General features: G+C 39.7%; 2 protein-coding genes across 2 annotated transcripts; one reads left to right on the top strand and one right to left on the bottom strand.

Moving 5' to 3' along the window:
• Window positions 1-1603: 1603 nt before the first annotated feature.
• Window positions 1604-6647, top strand: klhdc10 (kelch domain containing 10). The gene is made up of 9 exons (XM_078242778.1): window positions 1604-1834; window positions 2953-3174; window positions 3281-3435; window positions 3563-3711; window positions 3813-3897; window positions 4055-4121; window positions 4203-4250; window positions 4446-4585; window positions 5063-6647. The coding sequence occupies exons 1-9, from the start codon at window positions 1744-1746 to the stop codon at window positions 5270-5272; spliced, it is 1167 nt and encodes a 388-aa protein (XP_078098904.1). The 5' UTR covers window positions 1604-1743; the 3' UTR covers window positions 5273-6647.
• A 1009-nt stretch (window positions 6648-7656) lies between these two features.
• On the bottom strand, window positions 7657-15779 carry cax1 (cation/H+ exchanger protein 1). The gene is made up of 20 exons (XM_078242701.1): window positions 15658-15779; window positions 14467-14643; window positions 14173-14300; window positions 13900-14008; window positions 13665-13781; window positions 13515-13576; window positions 13244-13408; window positions 12884-13069; window positions 12184-12286; window positions 11716-11857; window positions 11171-11354; window positions 10946-11045; window positions 10728-10846; window positions 10424-10461; window positions 10066-10319; window positions 9625-9761; window positions 9283-9377; window positions 8453-8531; window positions 8259-8367; window positions 7657-8046 (listed from the first exon to the last, which is right to left on the bottom strand). The coding sequence occupies exons 1-20, from the start codon at window positions 15728-15730 to the stop codon at window positions 7973-7975; spliced, it is 2451 nt and encodes an 816-aa protein (XP_078098827.1). The 5' UTR covers window positions 15731-15779; the 3' UTR covers window positions 7657-7972.
• Between the last annotated feature and the right edge of the window lie 20 nt (window positions 15780-15799).

The following is a 15799-nucleotide window of genomic DNA, read 5'->3' as shown; positions in this document are numbered from 1 at the left end:
ATGTTCATCTGATGATCATTTGACAGAATGAGTTAGTTATTTAAAGCAGGATTCAATTGAACCGTTTTTTTCCTTTTTTCCTGAAAAAGCTACCTTATTTGAATGCACATTTAGTAGTATTTTGTTAGATACTTCCTAGCAGGGAGATGAAATGCGTCACTTTTTTAAGATGTTTTTATTGAAGCAAAATAGCCATTTTTCCATAAATAGCCTACACAAGAAAAAGCCAAGAAAGGGAACAATCAAAGAACCCCCTACCACCCACAGCCCAGGAATAGTAAACATTTCTCCCTCGTTCACAATTAAAAAACAGTCAAGTAAGGCAGAGGTTCTAATTACAACATTATGTAGACAAGAGCACAGGAGTCCACTACCTCACTGGCCAAAGAGAGTCCCATATATGTTTTTTTCATACGTTGCTGGTTTCCTCCTCATACTAAATAAATATTTTCAGATGTACTATAGGATGTTAATTCATTTCACCTTGTCTCTGTGAAGGAGGAAGTTGAAATACCTCACTTTAAATTACTTTTATTACACTGCAGTACAATGGAGGAAATATTTGGATACTTTAGGCAAAAGTAGCACTATGTAAATACTCCATAACAAGTAGCCTAAAAGTGCTGCATTCAAAGTCTTTAAAAGAAGAACAGAAGTATTGTCATCACATCCTCATTGTCAGCGTGTTGATAACCAGCTCATGGACCATGCAGTCTCACTTCATTCTCCCCCTCTCCCCTGCATGCCTCTAATGGAAGCACAGAAAAAGAAAAATGATCTGCAAAAAACTGCAATTAGATATTAGTTAGGGCCTACCTGTCAGCCACAGTCTGTCTTCACACACACAATAACTTTGCAAATAATGCTTTTAACACATTCTTGAATCGTTTCTTCTTATTTTTTAAGACTTTATTAGTTTTTTTTTAAAACTAAGTTCACAGTTTAGGACAGAGAAAAAAAACAGTCTTCAAGATTAAAATAAATTACACAAATCAGCATAAGAAACAAAACAAAAACCGATGAAAATATTCCAATCTAATACATTCCCATGTAAATAAAGTTTTGTGCATAGTTGAGCATGGAAATAATACATAAAAAATAAATGTTATTTCTATGGTTCAAAGTTATTCAGTCAGTCAAAAAAGAGCCTCCTTGAGTATATGTCCCTTGGATCAAAGATCCAGTAGGCCAAGGAAGGCTCAGGTCTTTGTCCAAAAGTTTTTTCTCTTTCAAAGATCAGTGAGCACCTGCTTGACGAACGTGTCGCTGTCAAAGACTGTTTGAAGATCATGGCACGTCTGATCTATCACAGTTTTACACATACAACATTTTCCAAGTCCCTGGACTACGGTACTGGGCCATAGATGTATTGTACTGGACCGCACTTTGACAGATACAAAAACTGTTGTTGTTTGAAGACGCGCAGTCCCGGGTAGATCCTAAATCGCATCTGCTAGAATGGTCGACGTCTACGTCTCCGTTAGCACAAGGCACGTCCTTTGACGTCGACACGTCTAGCGGCTCCGATCTAGCGTCTACCGCAGTCCCGCCCATCTCTAATGACGCCACGTCCTAATAACAAGCCCTCTGATTGGTCAAATGTCTCAAGGCCGGGGGGGGTAAAATGTGTGAATGGTTTCATACTGAGATGTGAAATTATATATAATGTTTTATCAGCACTTTAGCAGATGTTGTTTTTATTTGATGTGACGTTCTTCAGGACTGGATTGTAAAGGGGAAACGATGTCGGACGCTGAAGGTGTTCGCAGTCCAGACCAGCTGAATAGATTCGAGAAACTGACACACAGGCCGCCGCACCGTGAGACATTAGCAGGTCGGTCAACAACATTAGCAAGACATGCTAACTACAGGTTATAACTTGACGTTGGCACATGTGGCCAGGCTAATAAACACTGTGTGACTGAGATCCGCTGCGACCGAATACAGTGTCACTTTTGCATAATAAGAATTTAAATGTCGTCCCTACTGGTGTCATTGCTAAGCAAAACGTCCAAGCTAGTAACATCCAGCTATTCAGCCTGTTTATCTTTTATTAGCTTGTTAGCCCTCATATCCAAAATAATACGTGTTACAAAATGAATACCATTATAAGCTGGTTATGGTAAATGGTTATCATAGTGTTTCACTTTTTGTAAAACCCTGTCTTTAAACTGCACAGAAAACTTATTAATTATATGGCATGACACAATCATTGATTGCTAGGTTTTACAGACCTGCAAACACCTTAATGCCAATTATTTTTTAGGAGATTCAGGGCCGTTTACTGGGTACCAAGTATTGATAATCATTATTTCCAGAACATGTTACTCAATGGACATACATTATTTAGATAACCCATCATGTGTGGAAAAGCCAGGAAGGATTGACTCCTCTTTGATCCCTAAAATTTTCATGTGGCTGTTTATTAGATTTCAATGTTGTGATATATCTTCAGTACATATCCTGGTCCTGGTCTGTTTTCGTTTTTTTGTGTCACAGATATACGCTTACATTTGTCAAGGCCAGTCACACATGGGGCCCAGCAATGCATGCTTTCTGTCAAGGCATGCTGGGATGTCCTTCAGCATTCTGTGACAAGCAAGAACGACAAATGAATATATGAATAGATTAGGCTAGCTTTTACAAAGCAGTTCATCATCATGATTACACAATGTGATGACTCCATATTGTAAGCAGAAGGATTTCAGGATGTTCTGAAAAGCCCTAAAGTGGATGATGAATGTGCCTATTTTCTTCAGGTTCAGTCAGATTTTGTAGTACATACAACCAGTGATATTTACTTTACTTCACCTGACTTATTCTTGTATATTGACTTAACTTGTAGTGGACATCTGTAGCTTCTTGTGTGGATGTTATTCTTATCTGTCTAGTATCTCTGTTAGCATGCTCCTCCTCTCCTCATCCTGTGAAACTTTGTTCCTCCCTCTCCAGGTCATCGTACTCCCCCCGCCCGCAGTGGGCATCGCTGCGTTGCTGACAACACTAACCTGTATGTATTTGGAGGGTACAACCCTGACTATGATGAGTCAGGAGGCTCAGAGAACGAAGACTATCCACTGTTCAGGGAGCTCTGGAGGTACCACTTTGCCACCGGCTGCTGGCAGCAGATTCAAACAGAGGGCTACATGCCCACAGAGCTGGCGTCTATGTCAGGTGAAACATTGTATATCTAATAGTTTTGAACATTTTGATACTTAATGTTGGTATTTTATACCAAAAATGTGTATGGAAATTGAGTTTGGTGTTGCTGTCTCTTCAGCTGTTTTGCATGGCAACAACCTCCTGGTGTTTGGCGGTACCGGGATCCCCTTTGGTGAAAATAACGGCAATGACGTACATGTTTGTAATGTGAAGTACAAGCGATGGTCACTGCTCAACTGTCGGGGGAAGAAGCCCAACAGAATCTATGGACAGGTAACCTCATAAATTACTCTGTCATGTGATTGCTCTCTTGAAGGATTATTGTAGAGACTAATTTTGAGTTTTTTAAATCCAGTGGATATACAAACGTTTAAACTTGCTGTTATCTTTCGTCTTTCAGGCAATGGTTATTATAAACGGCTTCCTGTACGTGTTTGGAGGAACAACGGGTTACATCTACAGCACAGACCTGCACAGGCTGGACCTGACCACCAGGGAGTGGATCCACCTCAAGCCCAACAACCCTCCTGACGACCTGCCTGAGGAACGGTACGCCTTTATGACGCCTGAATGTGCTACACAGGATCAAAACAAGCCTTGAATATTTTCAGTGTAGTAAAACTCATGGCGGGCTATTGTGTGCGTCACAGGTACAGGCATGAAATAGCACATGACGGACAGAGGATCTACATCCTGGGAGGAGGAACTTCCTGGACATCTTACCCTCTGGACAAGGTACCAGTTATCAATAAGTATATACTCACCAAACGCGTCACTGTGTGTCAGCCAGAATTTCAAATTCAAAATGTTTATGACAATTTGTTGTTTTGTACACAAGCCAAATCTATCTTAATCACTGCACGAAACACTAAATATTGTATTTTTTTAATAGATACATGCTTACAATCTGGAGACCAATTCCTGGGAGGAACTTGCAACTAAACCTCATGACAAAATAGGTGTGTTTGTTGCACCTCATTATTAACTAAGCCTGTTTTGTTCTCTTTCATACCATTCTAAAATGTATGTGCTTCTGACAGGGTATCCTGCTCCTAGAAGATGCCATAGCTGTGTACAAATAAGAAATGGTGAGAACTTTTCAATAACGCCGTGCAGCTAATATCACCTGATAAACATAATCTGCTTCAAAGATAAACAGGCACTCCTGTCAATTGATATCCCATCCTCCATATGTTAAACTGATTTGAGAGTAACTCCCTGCCAGCTGATACATGTACAGCTACATAAACCGTATCTGACCATTCAATTTTTCTCTGCTGTAGATGTATTTATCTGTGGAGGCTACAACGGGGAATTGATTTTAGCTGATCTGTGGAAGATCAACCTGCAGACTTTCCAGTGGAGTAAACTACCAGCAATGATGCCTGAGCCGGCCTACTTCCACTGTGCTGCTGTCACGCCAGTTAGTACAAAACCCCCAGTCACTTTGCATGCATATACTGTACATTTAATAAGCTTTTCAAGCAGCAGTTGTTAGGGCATGTCAGTGGTAACAATCTTTTTCATGTACACAACAAGTGAAATGCATGTTGATGAAAGTAGTTAGTAATTTAGTTATGTAATGTAACCCATGGAATTCATTTAAATGACCTATCCCTTTTGTTAGTCTAATTTCCTACTAGATAATGTTCTGTTTTATAAGTTCTGTAATCAAAGCAAAATGAGATGAAAATGTGAGTGATAGAAGAATGTGTTCTTCTTTCTTTTCTCTTATTGATCTACTTTGTATCAGATGTTATTTTGGTCCCACAAGTTACCAATGATGGCCCATAGGGGAGCTTAGAACCAAAAGGCCCAGGTGATTAATGTAGTAAACTCTCTCTCTCTGTACTGAATATAATATTTACATCTTACTCTTTTTCCTTCACTCCGTCCCCAGGCTGGCTGCATGTACATCCATGGTGGGGTGGTGAACATCCATGAGAACAAGAGAACTGGCTCTCTGTTTAAGATCTGGCTGGGTGTACCCAGCCTGCTGGAGCTATGCTGGGAGAAGCTCCTCAAGGCCTTTCCCCACCTGACTTCAATCCCTACCATGCAGCTGCTCAACCTGGGATTCACACAGGAACTCATTGAACGTTTGAAATAGGCCGCACGTGGAAGGACGGACAAATGAATGGATGGGACGGGCTGGAATGGGAGGAGATGAGTTCTGACAGAGCACAGAATTAAATTCTTAGCAAAATTCTCGGGAAAATGTCCTTTCCCTCCCCTGCCTAACGTAGCCCCACCTTAAACCAAAAAACAATGGGATGCCTTTTTTTGTTAGTTCTTATTATTTTTCGCAGTTTCAGTGATAAAGAAAATAAATGTGGAATGTTTTATGGATTTTACTCAACCCCCCCTGTTGCCACCACAATTCCTTACATGATGCCTTTGTGTCAAGCTAAACATAAATTCCTACTTCTCATCCTCCAAACTGTGACAGCTGGAAATACTTTATTTTGCCATACCACGTTTTCAAAGATTGTCTATTCGTTCGATCGTTTTTTTATCTGCCTCCTCCAGTACTTTTAAGAATTCTGTGCAAAGGAAGAATGCATGTGTATTTATTTGAAAGACTAATTCAGTTTTTCTTGGGGTATTCTCATCACCTGATATTGCTGTTTGCACACTTTGTCTTGCAAATTTGTGGATATTTCCTTTTTTTTTTTTTTTATTAGATCATACAAGCAGTCTTTCAGTCTAAAAAGTGGCAGAATGTTTTTGAATAAGGACCATGCCATTGTTTCTGCACATTTTAGCCAATTTAATTCAAATCTCACGTATAATTTTCATTTCTGCTGACATGCTGTCGTGTTTTAGATTTGCTTTTAAAATGGTTTTGCGACCTTCCAGGCAGCCTTTTTATTTCCCTTATCTCCCTATGGTATGAAAAATGCGACTTGAGAATTGCGACTCGCTTAACATAGTCAATCACACTGATTTGCGTTTGCTTTTATTGTTGAAGTTCTGTTATCTTTGTATAACTTTGACATAAATAAGAGCAGACATGCTGGTCACTGTGAGGCCAACCAATCTTAAATTTCAAGTCTGAGTTTTTTATACTATATTAATGGAAATCAGTGTCTGCCTGGAGGGAAGGAAAATCATTTTTTTTTAAAGTTATGGTATACTTCGAAAATGGTCATGAGTAATGTTTGTGATAAGTTAGCTAAAACGTGCAGAAACACTGTATGCCCGTCGTTATTGTGTGAAGAAAAAGGTTCAATGCTGGATTTGCATACTGTATGTCTGAGCTCTTGTATTTCCTGTATTTTCCATTCTACATTATGTTACAGTCTAGTCTGGAAAACGGTCTGCAAAAAGGTTTCAAGGGTGGCTATCTTCAAAATGATTTATTTTCCATCCTGTTTGCTTGCAGCTCTCATTTGTAAACCAAACCATGCAACACATCACTGTGAATTTGGTGCTCTTTAAAATTAATTCAAAAATGCTTTTATTCGAATAAAGACTTAAATCTGTTCAGACTTTTACTCCCTCTCTGTTGAGGACATGTTTTGCACAGGGAGTTGCTTTAGTAGCAGGCTTATACAAACATGTTTTCACTGCAGTGCCTTTTTTAAACCTTTGAGGCTGACATTTCCCAAATATAGGCAGTATACGATCTTTGCATGCTAGACAAAGGGTTCATGTTGAAAATTGTTTTTAAGTAAGTTAACATTTTCAATAAGCTGTAACATAATCATTCAACATCTTGGTGACAAAAATAGCAATTGTGTATCCTGTTTCAAGGATGCAGAGGCTTTGTATTCTCTTCCTGTTAATGGTCAGACAGAGTAGACTTAAGGACAGGATGCAGCATATTAGGAATTAACCCGAAAATCACTTAGTGTTCCAATACAGTTCCTAGGTTTAATTCATTTAATGTATGCCAAATATTGCGCAACTTGAACAAAGTGATTATGAGGTTAGGTGAGGCCCAGGATGGGATGTTGCCCTATGCTTTGATCTGCCTGCACTACTTTTCTCCCTTTTATTTCTGTTCTGCATGTCGTCATTCCCTGCTTTTTATATTAACTTTATCAAACCTTTAATTTGAGACAGTTTTAAAGGTGACCACTAAAATGTTGTACAGTAGGCTTGTGTGAATGTTGTTGGGAGTACTGCTAATAAAAGTTCTGTAAATAGCACTGATTCCTCGTTTCCTTTGCTCGACTAATTATTACCATTATACATAAATCTTTTTTTTTTAATGAACTGCTGTTGCCACTTCTATTCTGAGAATGCAAACTAGATCAAGGTGATATCATGTCATTTGTCATGATAAGAATACTAAATGTGCCAAAATGTCAATAATTAACTTTAAAGAGCCATAAAGCTAAGATATCAAAGTGTACCCAAACTTAAAACTCCAATATAATTTATAGTGGTGTACATTTTTCAAAAGAAAAGTTTAAATACAAAGTTGTGTTATGTAGGTAGTGAAGCACTGGTTAAAAAAGTGATCTTCACACACAAGTTTTTTAAATAGATGCATTTATGTTGTCCTTTATAAACCACATATTACAGTATATAAGAGCCAAAAATGATTACCACAAATGTATATTTAAATGAAAGAGCAAAAAATCAAAGTCACAGATTTTTGATTACAGCCAGAACTGGGAATATGTTTGAGTGCACAAAACACCATTTAATAGAATATATTGACAAAAAGCAGACAGAAGCTACTCACTTCCAGCTCCGCTGTGAAATTTCACAACTCAATCCATCTTTTATGCTGCTGAACACAAACCATCTGAAGATGAAGGACTAATGCATTTTTATAGGATTTGTCTTGGCAAGCAGATCAACAAGAGCGTGGAGATGGAGCAAAGAAGTAAAGGGCCAAAAGGATGAGGTAGACCACCACTAGAGCAGTGCCTGCAAACATAACAGAGTTGATTATAATCTACATGTCAATTCAAGCTTAACCTTTACAAATAAAAACAGGCCATATGCACACATCCTCTTACCTGCTACTTCTTGAATCTGCATGATTTAGAAGTTAAGGTATAACCAATTGCTCATTTGCATGTGACATGCTATGTGAATTGATGTCCATTATGTGGAGAAATCTCTGCATCCTGACTCACCCTGAAAGTAGTCACATTTTCCATCCATGAAGATGTAGTTGACCAGAATGACACTAAAGATGCTGGCCCACAGATGAATATCACTGAACACAAGCACAAATCCAACATCCTGGGGGAAAAGAGTTTGCTGTATCATGATTGAAACAATTGCATTATGTAAAGAAATCCATTAGTTACAAAAACTGAGCACTTACATAGAAGGCATTGAAGAGTACGAGCAGTGGAATCTGAATCATGCAGACCTGCACAGCAATGCAACTGCCCACTTCAAGACTGTAGACAAAGACCATATACGTATATAAGTTAAAGTTTTCTAACACCCCTTTTTACAATGGCTCAATATACCTTGGTATCTACCAACCAATAAAAAATGAATGCCATCCTCCTCGGTTGAGCTGTAATGTTGTTAGCTAGCTCAGGTGAGCTAGCTGTTGTAATTGTTTTATGTGGACCACAGGAAGCGCAGCTGCTACATTGTTAACAGCTAATGGGGATCCGAAATAAAGATAGCAATATTGGACCACAAGTTAGACATCCATGAGAAGCCTACGCTTCCTTCTGCGCGGTGATACAGTTGGCGGGTGTAGTTTGGTAGAAAGAAAATAGTTCCTACATGAAACTGCTCACAACCAGGTCTGTGGGTTACCTTGAGTAGCCATATCATGTTTTTCTAGAAAGAGACCTTGCTGTTGAGTTTTTCAAACATATTCTTTTGGTGCTTTGAGCACCACAAGCTGAGTGCCATCTAGTTTTAAATTATTGGAGAGAAGGCAGATATCTCTATGGCCGATATCTCCAACTCTGGGCAACTCGCACTAAAACAATCTAGATTGATAAATAGCACAACAACAGGTAAGAGGTAAAATATATTTTTTTGATTTCGGGATAAACTGCCCCTTCAAATATTGTGCTTGCTTGCCAGATCTATCATTGCTCGAAATTGAAGTAGGCTATGGCCTTTATAAAGTGGAAGAAGGCGGTAACAAAAAATTATACTACAACAGCAGAGTGGACTAGGACTAACCTCAGGCTGATGTTGTTCTGCAGTGCAAATTGGATCCCATTAACAATCTCAGGAAGCTCTGGCACCATGGCCAACACTGTGACACCGATGAAGTACTGCAAAAGGGGGCAGCATCAAGTACAAAGAAACACATTGAAGTTTATAAAATGTTTATATTTTCTATTCCTAACTATTGGAGTTAGTTTATCAAAAAATGTATTCCAGGTTGTGAATTTCAACTTCAATTGAAGGTTTGCATCTTCTTCTATATACTAATGTGGTCGTATTAACCAAGGACCAATGACACTTGGAATCCAAGTGGCATTTCCCTTCCTCTTTAAAAAGGTAAAGCATTTTGAGTACCTGAGAGATGCGGGAATGGGTCAGAATAGGCTCAATGTTCTCCGTGCTGAGGTCCGCGCAGCAGGCCATCAATATTGTGGAAACAATCAGCACTCCAAGAGCCCTCCACCGGGACCAGTGGACTACATGATGACCTGCTGGTGACATACACAAAATAGGCTTACCAACATTTAACGTTTATGACTTACCTTACTGTTGCAGGACGTTTTTCTCCCCTTTTACATCCATCCAATCGAGTTCGAAGTCTGAACTTTCTCCCATATTTAGGTTCTTCACCCTCACATGCTGAAGGCTTTTGGCATGCACAACTTTACTGCAAGGGAAATGCTTTTCTCATATGCACAAATATAGCAGGCAACAGGCAAGTTAGTGTGTCGCAATGTTCATGTTCCTTCACCAAAAAGATTAAAAGAACACTACATGCACACCACACACACACACCTGTTGCAACGTGGCTGGTGGAAACAATGCTGGCATTAATACATGTGTTGGCTGCAAGGAGATGGCCAGTGGTGACCTCACCAGTGGGGTGATAGTTGCTGGTACCCTCTTGTGCATACTGACCACCGTGTGCATGACCCCCTTGACCATCGCTGATATGGATATCGTAGATGTGGGAGTGGGTTTTCAGTGTGAAGATGAGGCCGATCAGGTATGCAGAAGGCAGCAGCACAGAAATCGTGTACACCAGGGGCCTGGAAAACATTATTTCTTTAATAATTAATTTAAAGACTATTCAGTTTGTTACTTAAAAAAAAGAAGAAAAAAGAAAATGTGTACATGTAGCACCGGGACTTACTCAATATGGGACAGGATCAATAGTGGGTCAGCTGAACTCTGTTAAAAACAAAAAAATGAAGGTGACAATATGAATAAATACATTTTAAAAGCCTTTTTATATTATCAAGCTGTGGAGAACCATACAGATTCAATCTTCATGGTAGGAGTGTCTGGAATATGTTGATACAAACATCAAGGCAGTGAAGCACTGCAAAACAGTTCCCTCACCATTTCCAGGTGCAGGGACAATTAGCAAATCTTGATTTAAATATAGGTTTTCAAATTTGCATGAAGTTATATAAAGGTTTAGTGAATCAGCCCACCGTGTCATAGTGACAATTCTTGCAGACGAAGGCTAAACTGGCATTGCCTGGAATATTGGTGCAGCTTTCACACATCAGATTACCAAAGGTCTTGGAGAAGAGAGTGGGAGCAAACACACCTGGGGAAAATGTTACAACATGAGGGTCAGGTTTTATGAATGAGTTAGTGGAGGACATATTGTTTAAAAAGGAGTTATATGTGCAGCTGCCATACATACCTCCTACAGATATGAAAAGCAAAGCCGAGCTCACTCCAGCTGAACGACTGTTAAAACGCTGCTCTTGGTGTTTAATGCCCCCAATGATCATACAGATACCCTGTGCAGTTGACAAACAAACAGCAAGAGGTTCATAATCATGTCAGAGTATCATAATGCTGAATGTTAACTGTATGTACAGTTGTGCGATATGTACACGTTCATCTGTCTCTCTCAGGCACTCACAGGTACGAACAATATACACCCAAGCAAGGTCCCAGTGAGCGCTGATTTAACCACCTCTTCATAACATTTGGTCTTAGCATTGTGTCCCTGCAGCAGTGCTGTGATGTAGAAGGTCATCTCCGTGATGGAGCCGAATGTAGCATTCACAACCGCTCCCACTGCAAAGTTACTCTGTGCAGAAATGCTGTGGGAATATGCACAGTTACCAATAAGCAACCATTAAATATATTGTGCATCTGAATTCATGAGGAAAATGACACCCCAAGTCTGTACTGTCTCCTTTCATTAACATTCATCTACTGGCCAGAGACAGAAATGCAAAATAATGGCCGGGTTGGGTCAGTGGGTAGAGCAGGCCCACATACAGTATACTGAGAGGTTTATGCCTCGACGCAGAGATCCAGCGTTCAAATCCGACCTGTGACGATTTCTTGCATGTCTTCCCCCTCATTCTCCCCTTTCTCAACTAGCTGTCCTGTCAAATTAAAAGGCGGAAAAGCCCAAAAAAAATAATCTTAAAAGAAATGCAAAATAAAAAACCTTACCTGGCAATACCCATACCAATATAGTAGGATAGAGGAATGATGGAAGCGATCGCTGTGGCAAATTTAACCTCTGCACTGCAGACATTGTGTTCACGGTCAGTATAACCAATAATGAGAGTGAATAATACTAGGGGAAGCATGTCTGCAAGGAACATAGACTTAAAGAGAACAAATGAATGGACAGTGGACAAACCACTACTGTATTGACCTTGTACATCTGCAGTACACAAACCCTTTTTGAAATGAAGTCAGGATTGGGGATGGCAAACATATATTACTTAAGAATGGATAAATGTCCACAACTCTTATCTTCTACTACTACGACCAGAGATGATATTGAGACTACTACAGATTTCCCGTTTCCTGCTCTTAACTGTGCACACAACTCCACCACAACACTTTTTGAGTATACAGGAGACCAGTATATTGAAATGCAATCCAATGGTGCCATAGCTGAAAAAAGGATACTGAGAGCAAAAATGTTGATTCCTTGGACAGTGTATTTGTAATAATACACATTGAAAGCTTGATAACAGCATAAGATGACTCTGGTCTCATACTCAAGTGTCTGCTAAAGAGAAGATAAAACACTTACTTCAAGTTACAAATTAATTTATTAAATGTAAACAGTCAATTAACAGATAAGGGCCAGTTTATACAAAACAAAAAACATTTTCTCTGCTTCCCTCTAGTGGTAACATTTTTCCATGAACAACATCTAATCCACCAATGGCAATTCTAACAGTGAGCTATTTTCCCTGAAGTCAATTCCCAACATTTCACAGTGTTAGTGGCAGATGTCTGCAAACTATGTACAGTACATGTTATACACCACTTGTTGGTAAATGAAAAGTATGTTCTTTGTGATTTGGTTAAACTGACCCTTTAAGTTTAAAAAAGTCATGAAAGTCATAGAGGACACTAATTACATTGGCCATTTACACACTGCAACAGTGCTATTTTCACATAAGAACTTCTAGCACTTCAGTTAGCATAGCAAATAAGGCTATAAAAAGGTCTAGTACTATCTATCTATCTAGAAAATCTTGCAGTTGGTGTTTTGATAAGAATGACCAGTGCAGCAAAAGAAGGAAAACACTGCACACATTCCTTGCCTCGACACCTTTCTCTCAACTAACCACTGACATTTTAGAAAATGAACGTGCACCTTTTCCAGCCTGTGAATCAGAATTTCCTCTGGTGCCATGAGGAGGACTATGGTCAGTGTGCGAGCATTCATCTTGGCTACAGGTATAGTGAAGACCAGCAGCCAGGAGAGCACACAGGCCAGGGAGTGGACCACAGCCAAGACAGGGTAACCCAGCAACAACCAAACAAAAGTGCTGATGCGACACTGCAGAGAGAGAGAGAGAGAGAGAGAGAGAGAGAGAGAGAGAGAGAGAGAGAGAGAGAGAGAGAGAGAGAGAGAGAGAGAGAGAGAGAGAGAGAGAGAGAGAGAGAGAGTAATATATAGAAATATTACTAAATGTTCATTGCGCCAAGTGATTAAGGTCATTCTGACTCTTACCCAGTGCTTTGAAGTTTTTCTAGCTGGTAGTTCTGGGACAGGGATCTCAACAGGGATTGGGGAAGACATCAGAAGGGGCCTGGAGTCCTTGTCACTGTCCCTCTCTTCAGGAATGACCTCACACTTTGGAGGCTTTGCAACAGATCTCTTAACTACATCCCCGGCCTGAAAATGGCAGCGATAACAACAGGATATGGTGAATAATTACTCGTTGGTAATTTTGCAATGGCACTTAAATATTGGAATAGTATTACACTACATATCAAATTACCTTTTCTATCGACTTCCCAAATGGCCAAATAAAGTACAATGCCATCCTGAAACAAAGTTTGCCTAAACAAAGCATTTAAAAAAAAAAAACGGCATGATGTTCCACATTTCAGGAGACACTAAAATACTCTCTGGTTTATGGGATACATACCATATGGAGCACCGAAGATTGTTAGAAACATTACAGGACAAATGATAAAGTAGATTAAAGATATCCACCATCCAAATAAAATTACATAAACTATGTTCCCAAAGGTGACCACTGGGCCTGAAAGAGAGAAGAAATCCCACATACAGGTTATTGGTCACATAACAATTCCATATTTGTCTATATGTCAGTCCTGTTAAACATAATTAAAGTGCAAAGAGAGAGGGGAAAAAAAGACCTTCTTGAGGCTTAACAATGCTAAGATCAGAGTAGAGCCCTTTGATGATGTCTGATCGGTCTTCAATGGGTTTCTCCGTTACATTGCCCTTCCACTTTCTGAAGCCAAACTGAAAAAGGAGTCATTTTAAAAAGGTATGTCACAGAAAACAATAACTGTAAATGACCCATGTGCCCAGGTCTTTTTAAATTATTTATTGAATAACAGTGAAAAAGGTGATACTAATGAGGTGCAGGGGAGTGTTTGGAGTGAGCATTAACAGTCATGGCCCACCTTGTAGTTGTTGGCTTCCCTTTGGGCCTCCACCTCATTCTCAGCTCTGATTGTGGTCTTTGTGGTGCTTTCATGCCAACTCTCTTCTCCACCCCGAGATGAAGTAGATCTGGAGGTGCCGTGTCCTCCTGTGCAGATCACAACTATGAGAAAACTCTTCCACATGGCAATACAAGAAAATATCATAATAATAATAATAATAAATAAATAAACAGCAGTGATGCATGCTCTTGCACTTTCAGTTGACCTGTCCTGTCTATCTAACAATCATTTTTGTGATAACGTCTCATTCACCTCTGGGGACGGTGAGGAAACATTTGGGTGTGAAGTGACAGAAGTAGTGGGCAGAGGCATCTGGGGAGGGCGTCTCCACTGCGCCTAGCTCTGGATGATGGGGGCCAACACAGAGCCAATCAGTTTGGGACTGTCGTCGCGGAACATGGTGATGCTGTTCAGGATCCACAGAGTGCTCTGGATAAGGAAATATAATGGAGAACAGAGCTTTACATACACAATATTTGGACATAAATTGATTTTGTTGCCAGTTCAGCAGTGAAAAATGCATTGCATCACACACACTGGTTATTGCATTAGAGGTGTAGCGTTGATTGACATCCAGGACCAATGCCTTTCAGCCATGGAAAAGTGTGTGACTAACAAAAACCTCCTGAGAGTCATGCAGTGTCCTCTCTGCCAAGACTGATCACATTATAAATGCATTGCAACACAGAGATTAGAAAACTGTGCTATGATTTGTAATTAAAATTAGAATTAAAAATGTATAAATTCAGGAAGCAACTGGAAGTTGGTGAAGCACATTCAGAAATAACATCTTTCAACGCCACAGAAAATTGAAATAAAATGCCCTTTTTAAAACTACTATGGTAGTGTGCGGACAACTTTAAGAATACAGCCAGAAGCTAATGAGAGAACTGTCTTTTGGCTGCATGAAAGTTAGGAACAATAAATGGTTGCACATTTTTCTGCGTAATGAGACAATCCACCAAACTAACACGATGTGAATTAGATGGATAATCTACATTATGATTGCAAAGTTGCGATCATCACAAGGCAATCACCATAAAAGTACATGAAATAAACCATGCTTCTGATTTCGGACACAATCCTCACCTCTACCTGTCCGTAGAGGTATACCAAAAGTGACCTCAGTGACGTTTAAATACGTTTATGACTTCAAAACAATTCTTCTAGGAAAAAAGCGTCTTCTATGGAGTTCGACAGTCAAACAGAAAGTCCTACAGAACGTGTTTTTAGCTCTCAAAGTTTAGTTCAGATTGGAGGGAAGGTTGGCAGCACAGGTGCCTTTGATGAACGCGCAAGTCAAATGTCAAAGAAGCAAAGTAATAAACACAAATTATGATAGCCCGAGTTTTTAAAATCCGTTGTGAAGGAACAAACTCAGGGTGTTGATTGAATGGAGGTCAATGCGAAAGCCCCAGCAGAAGCAGAGTAGTTTAGTCTTACCTGAATCAGCCGAGGATCTTCTACGCAGGTTCTCCACATCAACTGGCATCAGCGAAGACTTTTTGTGTGACATTTTGCTAGTCTATTCCCCAAGTCTATTCCCCAAGAGTCGCTCCTGTCCTGTATCATCTGTGCGTCAAGT

Source organism: Sander vitreus, chromosome 23 (assembly GCF_031162955.1).
Source record: "Sander vitreus isolate 19-12246 chromosome 23, sanVit1, whole genome shotgun sequence".
In the NCBI taxonomy this organism is placed as follows: Eukaryota; Metazoa; Chordata; class Actinopteri; order Perciformes; family Percidae; genus Sander; species Sander vitreus.
This window is presented reverse-complemented; position numbering and strand designations above follow the sequence as displayed.